Below are 21,105 nucleotides of genomic sequence, written 5' to 3'. Positions count from 1 at the left end.
TAAACATTGGCTAAATAATTTTCATTAATAAGTAGGTACCTAGATAAATGTTTGTGATTTAATTCCAAAACTAAAAATGGTTAATATTCAAATATTAAATTCAAGTAGGTACTTTGGTACTTGTTTATGGTTGAATTCCAAAACATAAAACAAATATTTTTTCAAATATGGCATTCTTTTTGCAAACGTCAAACTCCGGTCTTCTCACCAAAAAAGGGGTAGGAATACGATTTTTAAAAATGCATGGAATTTAATATTATTTATGTGTCACCAAAAATCCAATATAAAAAATAAATGGGTAGAATTATAAGGAGTTAAAGGAAATAATCTGATTGAGATCCACAAAAAACAAATGCTGTTTGTAAACATTCAAAAACAAACCTTTTTAATACCCAAAAAACCAACATCTTTCCATTTTTTTGCAAATGCGTTCTCCTCTAATGCAACCCTGGTAGATCTATGAATAAAACATTTATGCTCCTTACTTTTTTTTACATATTAGATTGAAGATTTTAATATCTACGAACACGCACAGCACAAAGATCTACATTTATATAAAAACCGCACGTAAATCGGTTGAGCCGTTTAGGAGGAGTTCGGTGACATCACACGTACAGAGGAATTATGTAAAGATATTATCTTTACCTTTCCTGTGTAAACTAATGAATCTAAATTTCAAGAATTCTTTATTTTATATAAATCTTTAGTTTCAGTAAAGTAATTTTACATTAATTTATTGGTTTCATATTTAGTTCTAGTGTATTCAAATGTAACATAAGTCCCTTATTCATTGATCTTTTAAATATGTCTTGCGTTTGTTTACTACACTGCGATCATATTATAATCCATATACAAAATACAGAAGTATGAAAGCATTGAAAAATATTAATTGGTCCATGAAGCATGTAAATTTTCGATCAAATTACAACCAAAAAAAAAACGCTCGTTAAACCTCTTTTAGGTGTGAAATATTTGTAGACCGTAATACAAAGCATTTTAATTTTATTTTTTAAAGTACTATTTATAATATTCATTTTATTTCAGAGAGAAGAGCTTCGCAGTCCACTCTTCAACTCCAGTTGGCTCCCTCCATAGAGCACCAGACAGCAGCAATGCTCAGTATCTTGGAGCGGTACAAATGGCACCAGTTTTCTGTGGTCACTTCCCAAATCGCTGGACACGACGATTTTATTCAGGCTGTTAGAGAGAGAGTGTCAGAAATGCAGGTAAGCAATCAAAACTCATATTGGAAACATTCATAAAATTGACACATTTTGTGCTAAATCAAACAATCTTTGCTGAAACTATTTACCGATACGAAGAATCCAATGAAATACCTGTGCTAGAAGTCATGAATTATTTTCGATCAAATCGCTCTTTTTGTGGAATATTATTCAAAGCGGTTAAGGTAAGTTGTTTGTTTTTGGTTCTGACACGGATTGAAAGAAATTAAACACGTTGTCTTCCAAACTTGTAAAACTTGTAAGTCCACAAATGGTCAAAAGTATTTTTTTTTAGCTTTTCGTTAGGACTTGATAAAATCTATATTGGCCAAATACACATAGAATTTACACGTAAACCATGTGAAAACACGGCACCGGGACACAACGCATGGTTATATAATCACGCGTTGAAACTAGAAAAAGTTGCCTACTTAAGCTAAGACATAAGCAGAATTGAACGTAGTTATGCAGAAATCAGCCAGTCCACAATTTTGAAAAAACGATATATTGTAGTGATCGGGTGCAATAAGGTCAATTCTATGTTCTGCTAAAAACAGCCAGGCCGTATTCAAACAAAAAACTGTAATAATCTCCGTCTAAAAATAGTGTCGATCTCAAAAACGGCATTTCTCAATTTGCAGAAAACACCCACAGCTTTACAAAAATCTTAAAAAAGTTTAAAACTGCCACTTAAACTGGTCAAATACGTAAGAAAGCATTTGTTCAAAATATGTTTTTTTTAAAAAGTATAAATTGTTTATCATTAATTGTTAATGTCAAAAACATTTCAACTGTTGTGTGGATTTGATTATTCACTATTTTCACAAAGGTGCTTTTATCTCAGTGTCACTTTTCTATGGCTGGCTTCCTTCTGCATAACTACGTTCAATTGTCAATGTGACACATTAATAATTTAAACTAGACGATTACGCTTTGTTAATTTCTTAACTTAAATATCAGATGGAATCAAATCAAGTAAAGTTAAAAATGCTGAATAAGTATTTTTTACATTTAAAAATTACTATGGCGAACGAATTTTTTATCATATTCCTAATATACATCACTCAATAAGTTTATGGGGTTACCAATATAATTCAGTAACCACTTTTAAGCTAAGTTTGCCTTTTCTCAGTCCCTACACAGTCTCCTTCCACATTCATTCCAACGATTCTCTAACATTTTTTAGTTTTTTTTAAAGTTTTTTTTTTGCACCACAACAGACCAGAAGGCCCAATCATAGTGGTGAATTACAGCACAGAACACCTAGGCTTGAGAAAATCACTTTTTTTTTTGTTCACACCGGGAATCGAACCCAGAACCTTTTGTTTGTGAGTCAAGCGTCTTGACCACTACACCACGGAGGCCACCATTTTGATGCCTTTTTTGTAGAACGTTTTATCTTTGGCCTCAAAATAGGCTTCAGTTTCGGCAATGACTTCTCCAATAGGGCCAAATCTCTTTCCTTGGAACATTTTTTGAGAATATCCAATTGTCGCTGAGGGCCAAATCTAGAGAATGCGGAACGTGTGGAAGCAATTCTAAGTTCGACTCGTGCAACTCGGGTGAAAATCGCATATTTAATCAAACAGTGGTAAATAGGTGAAACTTTTAAATATTTTAAGAATGGGCTTAGAAGTTAAAAGAACTTCTACAATAAATTGGAAATGACAGAGTAAACGATTTTGATGTTCGATGTGTATTTATTAGAAGGTGAATATAATACAGGACTGAACTAAATCGCACTGGTTTATGTAGACAAGATAAACACTGAATTAAACTGAACTGAATTACCACGCCCTGTGGTCGTTTCGTATTGTTGTCGTATTCTTTTGTTCTGGACGTTTCTATGGTAGAAATTTAGTTGATGCACTCCAGAGCTTTGCACTGAATTAGTCATCTGATTTCGTTGCTAGCATTTAACATAATGTGTGTAATAAGTTAGTTTTGATCATTGTAATGTATTTTGTTAAATAAACAGTTCATTTTTTAGATCCAAATTTGTTGCAATAGCGAGAAAATACATTTTTGAGAAGGGAATATAAAAGTCTAGGCATTTACAGGGCTTATAACCTGTCATTAGCTGATTTAAGTGGCCACCTTGCACGCTGTGTAACATGTACCCTTCTGTCGTGTTTAAACATCCCCATTTCCTCAATTCTTCCATCTGCTCTTGTGTAGTAAAGGAGCTCAAATTTTTATCATGTGGGTAAGGTTCATCCAGCTGAACCAATTCACCTTCTAGGCGACGCCTAAAAACAATTTTCCAATTTTTATACGTCATTTTTTTAGACATTTTATCATATACACATTTTTTTGTACAAAACATTGCTGAAGTAAATATAATAGTGCACGTCATGCCCGCACATATATTTACTTCTAACTTTACTGACGAGATTTTGTTGTATGTGAACTGTTAATAGTTATTTTGTATTGTTTTTATGATAATTACAATGTATATACCATTTTAATTGTAGTTCCTACAGAAATACATACAAAGAAATATTCGAAGATATGTAAAACAGGATTAAATTGAATTCGTTAAATGAAAAAATCACTTCGTGGTACCGTATTAAGAGCTGAACAGAAAAGCTCCTCGGTGTTTTTAAAGTTTTAAATAGGTGTATTGAAAATAATGAACGTTTTGATGATTTTAATTTCCAGGACCGCTTCAAATTCACGATCCTGAACGCCGTCCTGGTGACGAAGCCAGCGGACCTGGTGGAACTGGTCTCCAGCGAGTCCAGGGTTTTGCTACTATACGCCACACGCGAGGAGGCGGCCAGGATCCTGGCTGCCGCCCGGGACCTTCACATCACGGGAGAGAACTATGTGTGGGTCGTCACCCAGAGCGTCATTGAGAACTTGCAGACGCCGAACCAGTTCCCCGTCGGAATGCTCGGTTAGTGTTATGTTATTTATTTGTAAAATTTTTTGTACATAATAATATGTATTGTACAGGCGGGCTTATTCTTATTCCTAGTGGTGGGGGTCAGCGATATGCAAGCTCCTGACGTCACTGCGACCGGTGAAGATCTATTTTCGTGAATGGTTCTCACCCTCCAAGCTAAGGTCTATAAAGAGCCTAGCTTCTGTGTGGAAGGCGAAAATTTACATTTTTCTTAACCTTTTCCTCCAAGATCAGATCCGTAAAGTATCGGGCTATTAGGTACAGGACGAGCTCTTTGACATCCTCAAGTTTAACCAGTGGTTCCCTGAAGATGAGATTCTTTTATGAATTAAAGTATCACATTCTCATATAATGTGTATAGGTGTTTCCTCATCTGCACTGCAGAACCTACATCTAGAAGTTTTAGAAAGGTTCATTCTAGCAAGGTGTTTATTCAATCTGCAGTTTCCTCTAAGGGCAACCTTGACTTGATGAGGCTGAGCTGTATTAGGTGGAAATAATAGATTCGCGAGTGTCCATTTATCAGTTATTTCGTGAGGTGTTGACCAGGCAAATTATCTCAGAGCATTATGCTCTGCTTTCTGGCCTTTGCCATATGTCAATTTATTTCTACCAACCAATAAAATAAAAGTTTTTTTTTTTTATTAAATTTAAGAAGCGTATTAGGGAGAAAATAAAAATTGTAAAAAAAAGGAAACAAAAATAGAGATAGCAATATTTGTACAAAAAATTATTGTAATCATTACGGAGTAGAGATTCTAGAAGCAAAAGGAGTTCTTTCTTCAGACGTAATTTACTTACAGCGTCTTATGCTTGGACAATAGTTCATTTCATAATAACTCTCTTAAAAATCGAAGAATAATGTTGGACCAGTTATTTTTATTCAAATTAATAAATAATAAAATTGATTCTCCTAACCTACTAGGAAGACTTCCATTCCATGTGCCATCTAGACCGACAAGACAACATCTTTTGTTTTACACTGAAAACGCGTCAACAAACTATTTTAAACAATCTACAATCTCAAGCGCCCTTGAGGTATTTTATTACGAAAATGGCGCTATATAAGTTATCCACAATAAATAAAATAAATACAATACCTAGAATATGCGACCAATATAACAATATATTTACCGAGGCTGATATTTTTTGTGACAATGTATGTAAATTTAGGTCAAAAATTATTGAAATTTTGAGAGAAGCAGACATTTAACATTATTATTATATAAATATTTTTTCATTTCGTTTCTTTTACATTTATTATATTGAACATAATTTAAATTATTGTATTAAGTGTAAACAATTTTTTTGGTGTGTGCATGAGTTTCTTACTCTAATATACAAAGAAATTGGCAATATATGTGTACATACTGTTTGTTTACCTTATAAAATAAATTAAATAAATAAATAAATTAAATAAATTTCGAAGTACCTGTTTGTTAAATTTTGTTTTATTTATTTTAAATATACAATACAGCGGCACTACTGCCAGTTACAATGTACATTCATTATATTATCAGGTTTTTACGAAAACATGTTTTCAAAAAGAGCACAATAAATGATTAAGGTCCAATTTACAGTTCATAAAAACAATAGTAAACAATGACAAATAAGCCACTAATAACAGACAGTGTATACTTGTTATGCCGTATTAAATAGACTTCATGAACTCGGCAATAGTTATTCCCACGTATCTGATATATTTAGTGTAGGGTATTGTTCCTATAGAACAAACCTTTTGAAAGTTTTCAAAGATGGTGAATGGTAATTATATTTATTTATTTATGCATTTCATAATATATATACATACAGTTTTTTGTTCACTTTACCTGGCTGTGTGAAACAGTGCTTATGATTTTTTGTTGTTTTACTGTAAAATGTTTTATTATTTAAACTTTCTACTGAATATACTGTATAATTTTTAGGTTAATTTTTTAAATATAAATCTTGTATAATTTTTGGTATATTTTTTTTTATAAATCTTGGGTGTAAGCAAATTCATGTTTTTAAAAAAAAAATATATATTTATCCAAATATGCTAATAATATAAATGTTTGTCAAAGGCATATTTGCCGTTTATGTTAAGAAAATAAAATAAAATAAATACACATTATGATACAAAGTTAGAAAGGAAGGGTCTTAAACTGGCAATCCCAGCATTGAAAAGATTCACCTCACTTGCTAGGCTGTTCAACATACCAATCATTATTCCCACAGGCATCTTTAACGGTAAATTTGTCCTGCATTCAGGACAAATAATTGATCCGTGTTACTTAGCTCTTAAATAGTTGCTCGGTACATATAATTCGATGCGATCCAAAATGTTGAGATTATAAATTAACCCGTTTAGACGTCTAAAAGCCCTCATAAGCAAGACAATGCTCCTTCTGGTCACCTCATTCTTGGTATTCTATGTCAACGGTTCTTAATAGGTGTTCCGCGGAACCCTGGGTTCTGTGGAAGGGTCACAGGGGTTCTGGGAGTTAGGGCGTTTGTCATAGAAAAGAGGCAGTTGATGGCTCTTCGCTGGCGCTTTTATCGGCAAATAGCTTCAGCTTTGAAAAATCACATTAAATACATGCTAGAATGATTTAAATACAAAATATAGTCTTTTTTTTCAAGTCGAACATTACGACATGTAAACATTAAGATATAAATGGTGTTAAAAATAACGTTTTTGTCAATAGAAAAATATCGATAATACCGATTAAAATATTTGAAATGGATTAAGAATAATTGTATTTTCAAAATCAATATGGATATTCTGGAGAAACGAAAAAAAGAAGTTTAATAAAAATACGTTCGTAGAAAAACGCGACGTGTTTGGTCTTGGTTGTTGTGATGTTGAGATCATGATATTGTTCTACACAAATTTAAATGGCAAGGAACAAATAAACATGACTCGTGATGTATTACGGGCGAGGCCAATGGAATCGCCGCTTTTTCACCGAATCACCGGGAATTTAAAAGTATTTTTTATGCTACTAACAATTAGTAAAAAATATATATTTTACTGTACAGTATTTCATAGACCTTTATTACTTTAAAAATGTATTTAAAAAAACTGTTTGGTCAGTTCAATGCCTTTCAGGCTTTGAGTACTGATAAACAGCGGGATTTAGAGTTTTAGTGGACTGTATGGAAATTGTTACTCACTTTTAAAGTTCTTCCAATTGTTTCTTTTATTAAGCACTTCACTATTACTGCAGCACGGATACCGGTATCGTGTAGATGATGATGAACTGTATAATTTAGAAGTTTATACAACGCGATAAAGATAAAGATATGATAAAGATTTATCAGAGTGACAACCTTTTTCATGTGACTTCCTCACAGGACGGTAGAAGAACAAGAGTTTTAATATTGGAAGGATCTGGGTAGGAAAGGAATTTTTACAGTCTTATATGAGTTGCCAGTATAGAAAATGTAAAATCAGTACTTAACAAAAACGTTATATTTCCCTTTTTATTATCAAAGTGGAGTTTCGCCAAAAATGACGTATCAATAAGGGTTACATAAAAAAAAACTAGGGATTACTGTTTTATGTTTTTTGCACTCTTCAACATTTACATCGTAAATCTTTCAATTATTTCACTATTTGTTTATAAGTTTACAAAAAGAAACACTTTCATTGTTAGTTATATTAAAATGTTTAAAACACACATGTTTATTATTATTTAGCTGTCTTATAGCTCTACATGTTGAAACTACCGCAACAACCACCTCTTAAATCTTTTGACAGTGCATAGTAAATTTTGTCATTTTTATCATTAATCATTTTACCACAAATACGATTCAAGCGATTGGTGATTTGCTTTGTGTGGCGCAAAAATTGAAAAAAATTATGTAACTTGCAACTGGAGTTTCGTCAGACATGGTCTTATAATATATAACATTAAGTATAGCATGTTGGTTTTGACGAAACCCAAATATATTGCAACAACATAGTTTATTTCGGAAGGAATATTGAATTCAAAAAGCTTGTATTTTATATTATAATGTGCAACTGTGTGACCAATATTAAAAAAAAGATATATTTTATATAATTTATATTACATTTACATTTTAAGTGATATTTCAAGTTGTGTATCATTCATTATTTTATGTTACGTATAATTTTTATGTGACAACATTTACAATAACAATATTTTGTGCAAGCCTCTGATTGAACTTTATGATATGTATTTGCAATATAATTGTATCTTATCTTTATATATATAATTCTTCTGTACGTGTGATTTCACTGACCTTCTAAATGGTTTCACTGATTTACATGCGGTCTTCAGTGAAATGTAGATCTTTGCGCTGCGCGTGTTCGTAGATATAAAACTTTTCAAACGAACCTGTGAAAAAAAATTTAGACGCAAAAATATTTTTTTCATCTAACCACCAGGGTTGCATACGACAAAAATGCATATACAGAAAAATTGAAGGATGTTGTTTTTTTTTGTATTGAAAAGAAGGTTGTTTTTGAATGTTTACAAACAAAATTCGCTTTTTATGGATCCCAATAAGAATCTTTCCTTACACTCCTTATAATTTCCTCCCATTTATTTATTTTTACTGGATTTTTGGTAAGACCAAAATAATATTAACTGATACATTGACACATTTTAATACATTTTTTAAATTCGCATTTATGTATTAAGTGCACCCCTGTTAGTGAAAAGAGCCGAGTTTGATATTGGCAAAAAGAATTCTTCATTTAAAAATAGATTATTTTATGTTTTGGAATTCAACCATAAACAAGTACCTAGGCACCTACTTATCAATGAAAAGTCTTTTTCCAAGCAGGCAAGTCAACATTCGGACAGGACAGCGTCTGTCGGGTCCGTTAGTAAATTTATAAATGTTGGCTTTTCAATTAAATAAAATAAAATAAAATAAATAAAATAATATACTTTGTATGAAAATAAAAAAAAACATTAAAACCATGATATTGGGCAAAAATTCTTTATAAAATTGTAAATCAACAACAACAAACAAGCCATTTATCCATTTTCTTTTCCATTCCAACAACAAAAATTTATTATTTTAAGAAAAGGGTAATGGTGGGTTGGAATCCACATTTTTTATTTACGCAACAATGGTAACTATGTGTTCGGTAATGGACCGGGGTTGGTATTTTACCCCCATCCAGAAACGTTTAACCAAATCCATCCCCTGCATAATTTATTATCCTACTATTTACTTACTTTTAAGCAATTTTCTCACTTCTGTATATTGGCTCGGCGTTCACTAAGGAGAACTCCATATTGTAATAACAAAATAAAACGCTGATCTTGGTCAACTTATTTCGTTTGTTTTTTTCATTAAAAAAATAAGGAAAAATAGAGAGTCCTCTTAGCATTTTTCTTGCCGTAATTTTTATGGATAATATAAAATATTTGAATTACCATTTGCAAAATATCGAGTCTATTGTGTGAGATATGTTGACGATTTTACTCATACGCTGGAAAAGTTTAGTTTCAAGATAGGATAATTTTAATACGTGGGCTGATTCAATAAATTCCAAAATATGCTTCATAGAAAAACAAGAAGATTACTTTTAAATTACTAGGAAGTTATTTAGATGCGGAATATTTTTTTAGTTATTAAAATTGAACATGGAAATAAAGAAATACAGGTATTTAAATATAGGCAGAATGTTGAATGTGAATGGTAGTGGCATTTTCGTAATGTAGGCAATGCGATCCGTAACTTCGGAAAAGAGTAAGAGCAATACGTAGCGTAATTCCCTTTTAAAATAAATGGTGCATCTGAAGAGCCGTTTTTGATTTTCATCGATGCTTTTGTAAATATAAAGAAATTAAGTTATTTATAAATAACATTTTAACAATAAAATATGAAGAAAACAACTTTGTTTTTAAACAATTATTTTGTATTTTTTTTACCATCCGGTTTCAAAGCTACACAAGCTTCTTTATCAAGGTATACTTAACTAATTAATTCTAGTTTATTTTAATTTTACACTGATTACTAAATATAATATTTTAAATGGTCATAATAATAACATGAATAAATAATTATAATTTAAATAAAAACACTCGATTTAAAGATTTTCATGTTGAAAATAAAATATTTTAATTTTTACAACTCGGAAATCTTAGAAATTAAATAAGCAATTCACAAGAAGGAAAAAAAAATATAAAAATTAAATAAACAATATTTTTTTTAGTCGACTCTTGTCTAGTTTTAAAGATAGTATCCATCTCACTTCACCTTTCCCATTATTAGAAGAACAACATGACAAAAATACTTGACTTATTAGCTTTATATGTATCAATGAAATATTTAGTAATCATTGTGAAAATAGAATAGGATAGACTTTATTAGTTAAATATACCTTATTTTTTTAAAAATTGTTTTTTCCATTATAAACAAAGATTAATATTAAAAATAAAGTTACCTCACTGGAGTTACCTGTGCCGAGCACACTAAATATGATATATTTTTTTGATATTTTTACATGTGAGAGAGGACTAAATACCCAAAGATAATCGAGAAATTTTATTAAACACTGCGTACTTAAGTTTATATATTATTTATGTACACTTATATTATTTATATTATAAAACGCACAATAAAAGAACAAAAACATAACATAAACTATACATTTGTGGAGCAGTTGATTCAATGTTGGTTTAGGCGAATGAGAAAAACCATTTTACTTTTACCCAGCTCCACTATCCATTTTTTTATAGCCGTTTTGAATATTTTCTGATTTCAAATTGTTTTTATAGACAGTAGAAGTAGGTTATTGATTTTTATTACATAAAACTCAAAATCTCTTTGTCCGAAAGTGGTATTAGTTTATATTTGTTGTCTTTGTATTGAGGATCTAGAGATTGTATTATTAGTACGAGTTGAAGAAGAAAAAATAAATACATTGATAAAGGAGCTTGTGTAGCTTTGAAACCGGTGGGTGAAAAAAAAAGTGATCATAAACAAAGTTGTTTTATATTTATTTTATTGTAATGAATAACTATAAAGCTAGTGCTTCAAATATATGTTTGGAACATTTGTATAATTTAGTAAGTACTAAAATACGATAATTACGATCACAAAGGGAGTAATTTTGTAATAAATATTCTTTTAAGGAAGTTTTTAAACAGATAATGTGGCTGTTTTCCTTTTGTACTGAACTTTGTCTTTAAATTTCCATTTCAGTTCTTCCGAGAGTTTAAGGAACAACACCCGGCAATGTATCTCACCTAAAGTCTTTGTACAAAACTCCATTACCCTTCGACTCCACTCCGCTCCCTTCGAGACCAGGAACTCGACATTACGAAGACTGCAGACTGCTTAAATGCTAGAGATGTCTAGGACTACATGACTATATAGGAAGAATGCTTGTTCCCTGATGCACACTGCAAATATAAACTAGCTAAAGGGAAACTAACACATCTCATTGTATTTAGTTTAGTCAGGGTTCTTTTGATTCTACTAACCCGTTTCTTTTTTTTAAATGTGGTTAATTTATAAAGCGCCATTTTCATGAAAATTAATCCAAGGGCGCTGTACAATAAATATCCCTATACGTCTTGCAGCTACATAGCACATTGACGGTTGGGATTCTAGTTACTTTTTAAAAATTTTATTCATTAGGGATATCAACATTAATACATGTAAAAAAATATGACAAATAAAATATACAGAGAATAACACTAATGATAGATATCCACAGAAATACATTAAATACTCGTTCAATACATGCTAGTGTGTTTGTGTTAGTGCAAGTGTGTGAGAGGGTGGGTGAGTGGGTGTTTTAATGGAATGAGGGTGAACATGTGTGTAAATATTATTGTGCAAGTGTCAAAAATATAAAAATAAATAAAATATTACTTATTTTAATTTAAATTAAGAACAGATATCATATAGAAACTAGATTACAGCATTTCTTGCAACTATAGAGCACATTAGTAATGTGAAACCTAGCCACTATTTACATTATTTAAATGTGTAATTTTTGGTTTTCCTTATTATTTTTTATATTCGTTTACAAATAAGAGCTGGATAATCCTGCAGATACAGAGCGCAAAGGCGGTTGGAGTTCGAAACCCTATTAATGAATTTTAGGTCTGAAATAATTTGGTAGTTTATGACATCCATACAAATAAAAGTCCAGTCAATTATGTTCGATTTCGACGTAAGCATATTGTTTTATTTATTTGTTTGAAAAAACAACAGAAGAATTATGAATAACTCACAATGAGTCCGTTTGAAGTTTTTCATAACAACACTATTTGTAAATATACTTATGAACGAAAAAAAAATATTCAAACGAGTTAAAATAATAATTAAGTTCTCAAGGCGTTAGAAGAGATGTATAAGGTAAGGAAAGATTAGTGTTAGGATAAAACAGGAGGTAGAAGAGATTCTATTGAGGAGTTTACCCATTAAAATACCTATTAAAGAAAAGACAATAGAACAACGCGACAGTGATACTTATTTAATAAGAGTGGTTGTAATGATTTATTTTCAAAACTCGAAGGTTGAAAATTGAGCATATCAGGGAAGGAACAAATATTGTTTAAGTTTTATGTTCAAAGTTTAAGGTATGTTATTTGAATCTTATCGCAACTTAGTTTTCTGTGTTCAATGTTAGAATATAATTTGTCAGAAGATTATTTTGATTTGGTATTATTTAAAAACAGTTATTTAGAAAAGGGTATTTCACAAGTCGGGAATAATGTTAAAAATATAATATATTTTTCGAGGGTGTTTTCGCGAATGACCAAGGTGTGGACAAGAGAGGTGCCCAAGAGACTGGGTAAATGGGGAGATCATCGCATTGCACATGAAGGGTGATCCATTAAACTGTGATTACTATCGTGGCATCACGCTACTTGGTGTACCGAGAAAGGTACTTACAAAATGTATACAGTACTGCAATGAGTTCGAGGACCCTTTTTTGCGATTTTTGAGCGAAAACCAGACGGGTTTCCTACCTAGTAGGTCATGTGCGGATCGTATCCATAACATACACTGTATTCTACAGGAGAACAAAGAACTTAACAGTTCCTTGGCTATGTGCTTCGTAGATTACGAAAAAGTGTTTGATGGTCCGCACAGACCTACACTCTGGAAAATACTAGAATCATATGGCGTGCCTATAAAATAAGTCAAACTTTTTAAAGCCCTCCATTCAAGTAGAGAATGCCAAATCAGAATCAAATATGTTCTCACAGATTGGTTTGAGCTCACCACTGGAGTTCGTCAAGGTTGTGTCTTTGCACCATTCCTTTTTATAATCCTTGTGAACTTCATCCTAAAGAAGTCGATTCCACTTGATCAAGGAATATCCATCTCCTCCTTCCAAAAACTCTGCAACCTACAGTATCCCAATGTTGCGTTTATAATTAAACGTAGTTACGCAGAAAGCAACCAGCCATAGAAAATTGAAACTGAGAAAATAGCACTTTTATGAAAAGAGTCGAAAATCAAATTTACACAACAGTTGGAATGTTTTTGACTTTGACAAATAATAAACAATGAGTTTATGAGTTTTTAACTAGATGAAAAATAAGAATCATTTTATGTATTATGTCAGTTTAATTTATTTTTAAAGTACCGTAAGATTGTTTTAGTATTGTGAGTGTTTTTTGCAAATTGAGAAATGCTGTTTTTGTGATCGACACTATTTTGAGAAGGGGATTATTACAGTTTTTTCATGAAAGCGGTCTGGCTGTTTTTAGCAGAATATAAATAAAACCCAACTCCACCCGATTACACCAATATCTCATTTTTTCTTAATTGTGGACTGGCTGCTTTCTGCATAACTACGTTCAATTGACGATTCAGTCACGGGTCTTCAAGTCACTGTAGATAGCCTAAATAGGTACTTCGCATGCATTGGTTTAAAAATCAATATTGCAAAAACCCATGTCATGTGTAACACTTCATCCTTTGATGACCAAAATCCCCTGACTCCGTCAAACGAAATCATCGAAAGGGTCGAAAGTTTCAAATACCTGGGAATATATGTTACGTAAAATGGCAGCTTTCAAAAAGAACTGGGAATGCAGCTAGGAATAGCAGGTGCCACATTCAACAGTATGAAGGCTGTCTAGAGATTGGATATTTACTCAGTGAAAACCAAATCTATGGATGACTCGAAACAAACTCTTTGGATGCGAATCGTGGCACCTCACTAGGGCCCAAAACAGCAAAATACTGAGTCTTGAGAATAGGTGTCTCAGAAGAATCTTAGGTGTGCGGTAATTTGACTTTGTGAGGAATGAAGTTATAAGAGAACGGACGCAGCAAACTCTGGTGACAACTGTCGTCGAGAGGAGGCGATACGGTTGGCTAGACCATAAACTGCGGATGCATCCTGAAAGCCTTAACCACGCTTGCCTACTTAACAAGGCATCAGGTTCTCGACGTTCTGGACGTCCACTGCTGACAGGTCACCGGCAGTTTATGTCAGAACTTCGGGACAAGAACCTGACTTAGGAGGACGCAAATAAGTAAGCGGCCAACAGAGATGCATGGAAGCTCTTTGTGGATACCATATGCTCCAGCTAGGCAGCGGACTGGGAATGATGATGAATGTAATTGTTATATTTATTTATTTTATTTATTTATTTATTTATTCACACTTTTTATCAAAATACAATTCCATATTCACTTTGCCCAGCTAACAAGGGTACATACCCCGTTCCAAGCTAGGCAATATTAGTATGTAACTACTTATTTTTAAAATTTATTTACATATAATTTACATATAAATATATTCTTTAAATTTAATATTATCATTACATTTTATTACAGGACTCACTAAGCCCTTTTATATTGCTTGTCGATAAAGATAATTTACATTCAAATATATGATTACACTATTTGTGTAATAATAATAACTGATAACATAACTATGAGAAGAGAGATTAAAAAAAAAAACTAAAAATATGCTTTCAATCATCAAAATATCTCCATCTTAAAACAGGCTGAGCCATGTTAGATGAAGACTATCCTAACCAGAAGACGCTCTAAAAAATGTTCTTATTCACTAGTTCTATATATATTCCCTGGTATTAAATATTTATACTCATATATGCAATGAATTTTTAAAATGAATTAATTCAAAATATGCATATTTTAAACCTTGGTATTCAATTTATCCTACGTTGCATGAAAAAAAGATTTTTTTTGTAATATAAACATTAAAGAAAAATTTGAAAACACTGTTTTACGTCGGTCATGATTATTAAATGATACGTGATAAAGATTACTTACATGAGATTTAAATATCACAGAATTTTCAATGGTAAAAATAATTTTTAACTGGAGCTTTTGAGATTAAACGGCATGTACTCGTTGGGAGGCTGTTGGCGTAAAAAAGAGAGCGATCTGATATTCTTTGTTTTATAAAATTTTGATAGCGCCCTCTGTTGACCGTTCTTGCATTTCGTGCCATGTTTAGGTACATGACTTTTTTTCATCTGAAATACAATATTAAAATAAACGATATTTTGAGTTTGGACAAACTCAAAACTTTGTTGATTTCACATTTAATCAATGTATAAAAAAAATTTTCTTTATTGGAATTCCAATGAAAGAACATTTTAGCTTCTATAAAAGTTTAATTGAATATTTATATTGATGATAATCTCGTCGATGTCAGACTTTTTGAGACTTTAATATAAACTCAATTACAAAGAAATATTTTACACCGAGCTGGGAGAGATTGTGGCTCGTTGTTAGATAAAGTTTGTACCGAAATACTCAACTCATGCAGAGAATGAAATGAAATTTTGGTTTTTGGAAAAAAATACTTTTGAAAAGTTTTATGAAATTATGAACATTTTAAGGCCCTTTATCTTCTCAATGAAAAGTTTTCTTTCCGCCTATTATTTATGTATAATAAAATGGAAGTTTTACAGATTTTTACATTGCTTACTAAAATTAAATTACTGAATCTACTCAAATTACATGATTAGATTATTTAAAAAACTGACAATACATTTATTTTTATTTACTATGTCTAATAACAATTTTGATATATTTGAAATAAAACACTTTCTATAAAAATATAAATATCACACATGAGCTTTAATATTAGAACTAGTTTCAGGTGTTCCGAATTACCCATTAGCAGATGGAAATATCAACAATGTTTGAGTATGTCCGAATTCATCAAATGCCTAGACGTCCATATTCCCTTCGCAATAATGTTTTCCCTCTCTGTTGAAATTAATTTAAATGTTAATATCACGTTTTAATTCATTAACAGAATTTGTATTGAAGATATCGAATATTTGTTCAAATTGATGTTCATACCTATGTATCCTGGGTATAAGTGAATGCATTTCGAAGTTGATTCGTGAATTGTTACACAAAAATAATTACGTTAAAAAAAAATCTAGTTCACCTACCAAAATAACAGACATTTTGGCATTTCTTGCAATAAATTGAATAATTAAGTACTACCTTAACTAGTTTTATTGTACGATTTCGATTTCCCGAGGTACACCTCCGTTACATAACGATTGTACCTCAGCTCTCGAGGGTTCGGTAAACTGGATCAACTTGAAACTAAAATGGCCAACTCGTTGGCTCTTTGCCAAATACTCAACTAGTACATTTCCCACCTACAAACGAAAATACAAGCCTACGTTATATAAGTTCATGGACATTAATTTGATTCTAAATTGTTACCCGCTTCGACCAAAGTCGATTTTTACCACCCACTCTACAATTTTGAAGTCCATGTGTAACCCGTTCTTTTTTTTTCTAACCGCACCTATTTGTGCATTGGGCATGATATTTCTTGGGTATTGTATACATGGTCCGTGTTTAGCACTGTATGAGATTATTTCTGGTGCACGACACTAAGAGTTTACGCTATTACTAATTAGTAGTGATGGACCGAAGTATTGATTTTGGCATTGGCCATTTTCGCCCGGGGTTTTGGTTGTTTTGTACATAAAGAACCATGAAAATAAGGTTTTTGAATTATACTGATTACAAAAATGGTATAAGTTACCAGTTTGCTTCACCTTTAACATGTCTGTCAGTTCATTTTACCTATAATGGGCTTAAATAATACATACAAAAGTGAAATAAATAATATAAAATCAATAAAATCACATATTAAGAATACCGATAATAAATGTGTAAAATGGATTTTAAAAAAAGAATCGTCTTTTCAAAATCAATAAAGAGATTGTAGAAAAGGTTTTTCATTCACATTTTTAAAAATATTGTTCATAAAAATACGTCTCTACGAAAACGCGACATGTTTGGCCTTGACAATTTGGACGTCAAGGTTCGTGACGGTGTTCTATTTAAATTTAAACAGTTACAAACAAGTGTCAAAATTTTATCAAGTCGCGACGTATCAGGGGCGTGGTCAATGCAATGAACCGTTTTCGCAGGAATTTCAAATTATACTTTTTAATATATAGGTTATGCTACTAATAAGTACAACTTTTTTTTACTCGATATACTACTACAACTATTACGCCATTTTCCCTTAGGGGTAATTAGAGAGAATGGACCGCCACACACGTCTATCCTGGCATATATCCCTAGCTTCTTTCACATTCATACATCTTGTCATACATGCCTTTCGGTTTTATCTGCTATTAACATGACCAGACTTAAAAATTTGGTTTATCTAATCATGCCACGTCTTCTTTGGTCGTCCTCGTCTCACGTTACCGTTCATTTTCGCCATATATACTTGTTTAACCATTCTTTCATCGTCCATTCGTTCTACGAGACCAAACCATCTCAAAGACCCTTTTTTATTCTTATCACTTATACTTGATTTACACTCTCGTCTGATTTCATCATTCGTAATCCTGGCATACATTGATTTCCCACTCATTTATCTTAGAGATCACATTTCAACCTCATTCACTCGGCTTTCATTTTTCTTCTTCCAGTTTTATGTTTCACTTCCAAAAAAAAGTGTTGGGACTTAAACTTCGTTGTGCACTGCTAGTTTAGCTTCGATTGACATATTTTTATTTGCAATTACTGTGTTTGGTGCTCCGTTCATTTGTTGCCCGCATTCACTCTCTTTTCAACATCTTTTTATATTCTTCCATCTCTTGAAAACATGCTTCTCAGAAACACAAATTCTTTTACTTGTTCAAGACATTCGTCGTTGACATTTATTATGCAGTCAGTAACCTCACTTCCCCTTTCAAATACAATTACTTTTGACTTACTTCCGTTCATCGCCAATTCGCTCTCCAGGCATACACCATACATTCTAGAGACTATTTGTTGCAAATCATCCTTGCTGCTTCCTAACAGAACTGCATCATCAGCATACAACAAACAGCTTACTAAAAAATTATTCGTTTTTATTAAAATTGTCGGTGGTTTAAAGACCCGTATTAATTTATAAATAAATGGAAATAAAAGTGATGTTTTACGTATTTTCTACGTACCACTTTAAATACTTTACCGTTTCTGTGTATTAACATGACTACAACGCATTTTTGTAAAAATTTAATTCAATTGTTTATATTTTATATCTATATCAATGTGTCTGCAAAATTCGTCCGTCATATTTATCAAAAGTGAGGTTTTCAAACTATACGAATAAAAGTTTTTTCATTTGTTATTTTTTACCAAAGGAATAAATTCCATAACGGAACGGGGGTACGTTTTGCCTTGCGGTTCTCAGTCATTTTTCTAGTTGGCTGTCACGCGTGAGAACTTCAATGTGTGTCATCAGTCACCCCCCCTCCCTCCCTTATAGAACTCAGAGACGAAACGGATTAACAAAATACCTTCTCAACATGAGACGCATTTGTAGGAACATCAAACGTGAATGCCAAATTAAGAAACCCATTAATTATATCACTTTACCAAGGATACCTTACCAAGATACAGATTTTGAAATATTTTTCCATTTCGCTACGATTCAATTAATTTAATTTCTTATGTTATTACTGGTATTTTCATATTAGAATACAACACCTTACCAACTTTTTAAGCCTACCGGTTTCGAGACATACCTTAAAAACTTAAATTAAATAATATTCATACGTTCAGTAAGGACTTAAATTAAATAATATGCAGATTTTCACATTAAAAATGCTTAAAAAATTATATTCCTTAGTAAATAATCAAATAAGTACAGCCCTCTTTTTTAACTAAAAAAAAACAACTAGGCAACCCCACCTCTATCCTCCTCCCCTCTCAACCCCTTACCAATTCTTCAATATAAGATAAAATATTTTTTAATCAACCTTAGTGCATGTTTAGACATGATGGTGTTCGCATCTCTATAAATCTGCAAATGATTTATGTATTTTTTGGAAAAACTGTATAATATACTACAGTGATGGCGAAGGTGGATGTGTATTTAAATATTTGCATGTTGGTGACTACACCACTTACTAAAGTGTCCTGACGAAGAGACGGTTACGCCTCAAAATCGGTAGACTCAAAAAGTCAGTAAGTGATTATATACTTATATTTACTAACATTTGTTATAAATAAATACAAACATATTAGATGTATATAAATAAATAAAATATATCGTAAGGGTGAGACTCCCAGCGCCATCTGTTGGTAACACTAGGAACTAGTGCAGGTTCCGGATGTTAGCAACAGATGGCGCTGGTAGTCCGAAAAATCTACAAGTTTCGAGACGTTTCTTTACGCTTCGAGATAATTCTCGCTAAAATACGCTGACCTATAAATACGGCGGTCGACCGCGGCCATGGCAGTTTAATGCAAGACAGCGAAGCAAGTGGAATCAGAAGCAATCCCGATAAGTGAAAACAATTCAGAAGTGTAAATTTGGTGTTATGTGGACTGTAAGGTGCCTTGGAGTTGGAGTAATTATAGACTTATTTGTGAGCGTAAATCACGCGTGGTCATGTCTGCTGTTTAATTGTTTGAAGAACGCGAACCACTTGTTTTACGGTACGCATTTATTTGAGTTGTTATAATTGAAAATAGATAAATTCCTGAAAAGATCATCAGAACCATTAACGTCTAAATGACGAAATTTATTTAAAATTTGGGTTTACTGTGATTGACAGTAAACCGCAGTGCGTAATTTGCTTTGAAATTTTGTTAAGAGAAAGCATGAAGCCATTAAAGTTTGTACGCCACCTAAATACAAAATATCCTAATGAAAAAAATAAACCCGTAGAATTTTTTGAGCGAAAATTGAAAGCTCTTAAACGTCAAAAACTGCTATAGGACAAATGTCCAACATGAAAGAGAAAGCGTTGCTCGCTAGTTATTGAGTAGCTTTTCGTGTGGCTAAAGCAGGGACATCTCACACTATTGCCGAAAATTTGATTTGACCAGCGGCTTTAGATATAGCAGAGATTATGTTTGACAAGCAAAAGGTCAAAAAGCTCAAAAGTATACCTCTCTCTGACAATACCATTCAACGCAGGATAAGTAAATAAATAAATAATCGAAATAAATAAAATAAAAATAAAATAAAAATAAAATAAAAATAAAATAAAAATAAAATAAAAATAAAATAAAATAAAATAAAGATAAAATAAAAATAAAATAAAAATAAAATAAAAATAAAATAAAAATAAAAATAAAATAAAAATAAAATAAAATAAAATAAAAATAAAATAAAAATAAAATAAAGATAAAATAAAAATAAAATAAAAATAAAATAAAATTAAATAAAAATAAAATAAAAATAAAATAAAAATAAAATAAAATAAAAATAAAAATAAAAATAAAATAAAAATAAAATAAAAATAAAATAAAAATAAAATTAAAATTAAATAAAAATAATATGAAAATAAAATAAAAATAAAATAAAAATAAAATAAAAATAAAATAAAAATAAAATAAAATAAAAATAAAATAAGCAATATGGCGACTGATGTTCGTGATCAAGTCATAGAAAAAATAATGAAAGGTTCTTTTGTATCCTTGCAATTTGATGAAATAACGGATATTGCGAGTTGTGCGCAATCTGTAGCTTTTTTGCGTTTTGAATCCAATGAAATAATAATGGAAAAAATA

General features: G+C 31.4%; 1 protein-coding gene across 2 annotated transcripts in view; it reads left to right on the top strand.

The window, feature by feature from the left end:
- Nmdar2 (glutamate ionotropic receptor NMDA type subunit 2) overlaps positions 1-21,105 on the top strand; it is a 400,091-nt gene that overhangs the window by 154,766 nt on the left and 224,220 nt on the right. For both annotated transcript variants that reach the window (XM_088243626.1, XM_088243625.1), the window contains exons 3-4: positions 1,045-1,226; positions 3,885-4,122. In XM_088243626.1, coding sequence (XP_088099752.1) covers positions 1,045-1,226; positions 3,885-4,122 — 420 coding nt within the window. The remainder of the gene's footprint in view (positions 1-1,044; positions 1,227-3,884; positions 4,123-21,105) is intronic.

The sequence above is a fragment of the Micrasema longulum genome, unplaced genomic scaffold, assembly GCF_059751315.1.
Source record: "Micrasema longulum isolate JH-2025_06_02 unplaced genomic scaffold, ASM5975131v1 h1tg000221l, whole genome shotgun sequence".
Classification (NCBI taxonomy): Eukaryota; Metazoa; Arthropoda; class Insecta; order Trichoptera; family Brachycentridae; genus Micrasema; species Micrasema longulum.
Note: the sequence above shows the minus strand (reverse complement) of the source record. Positions and strands in the feature narration are given on the sequence as shown.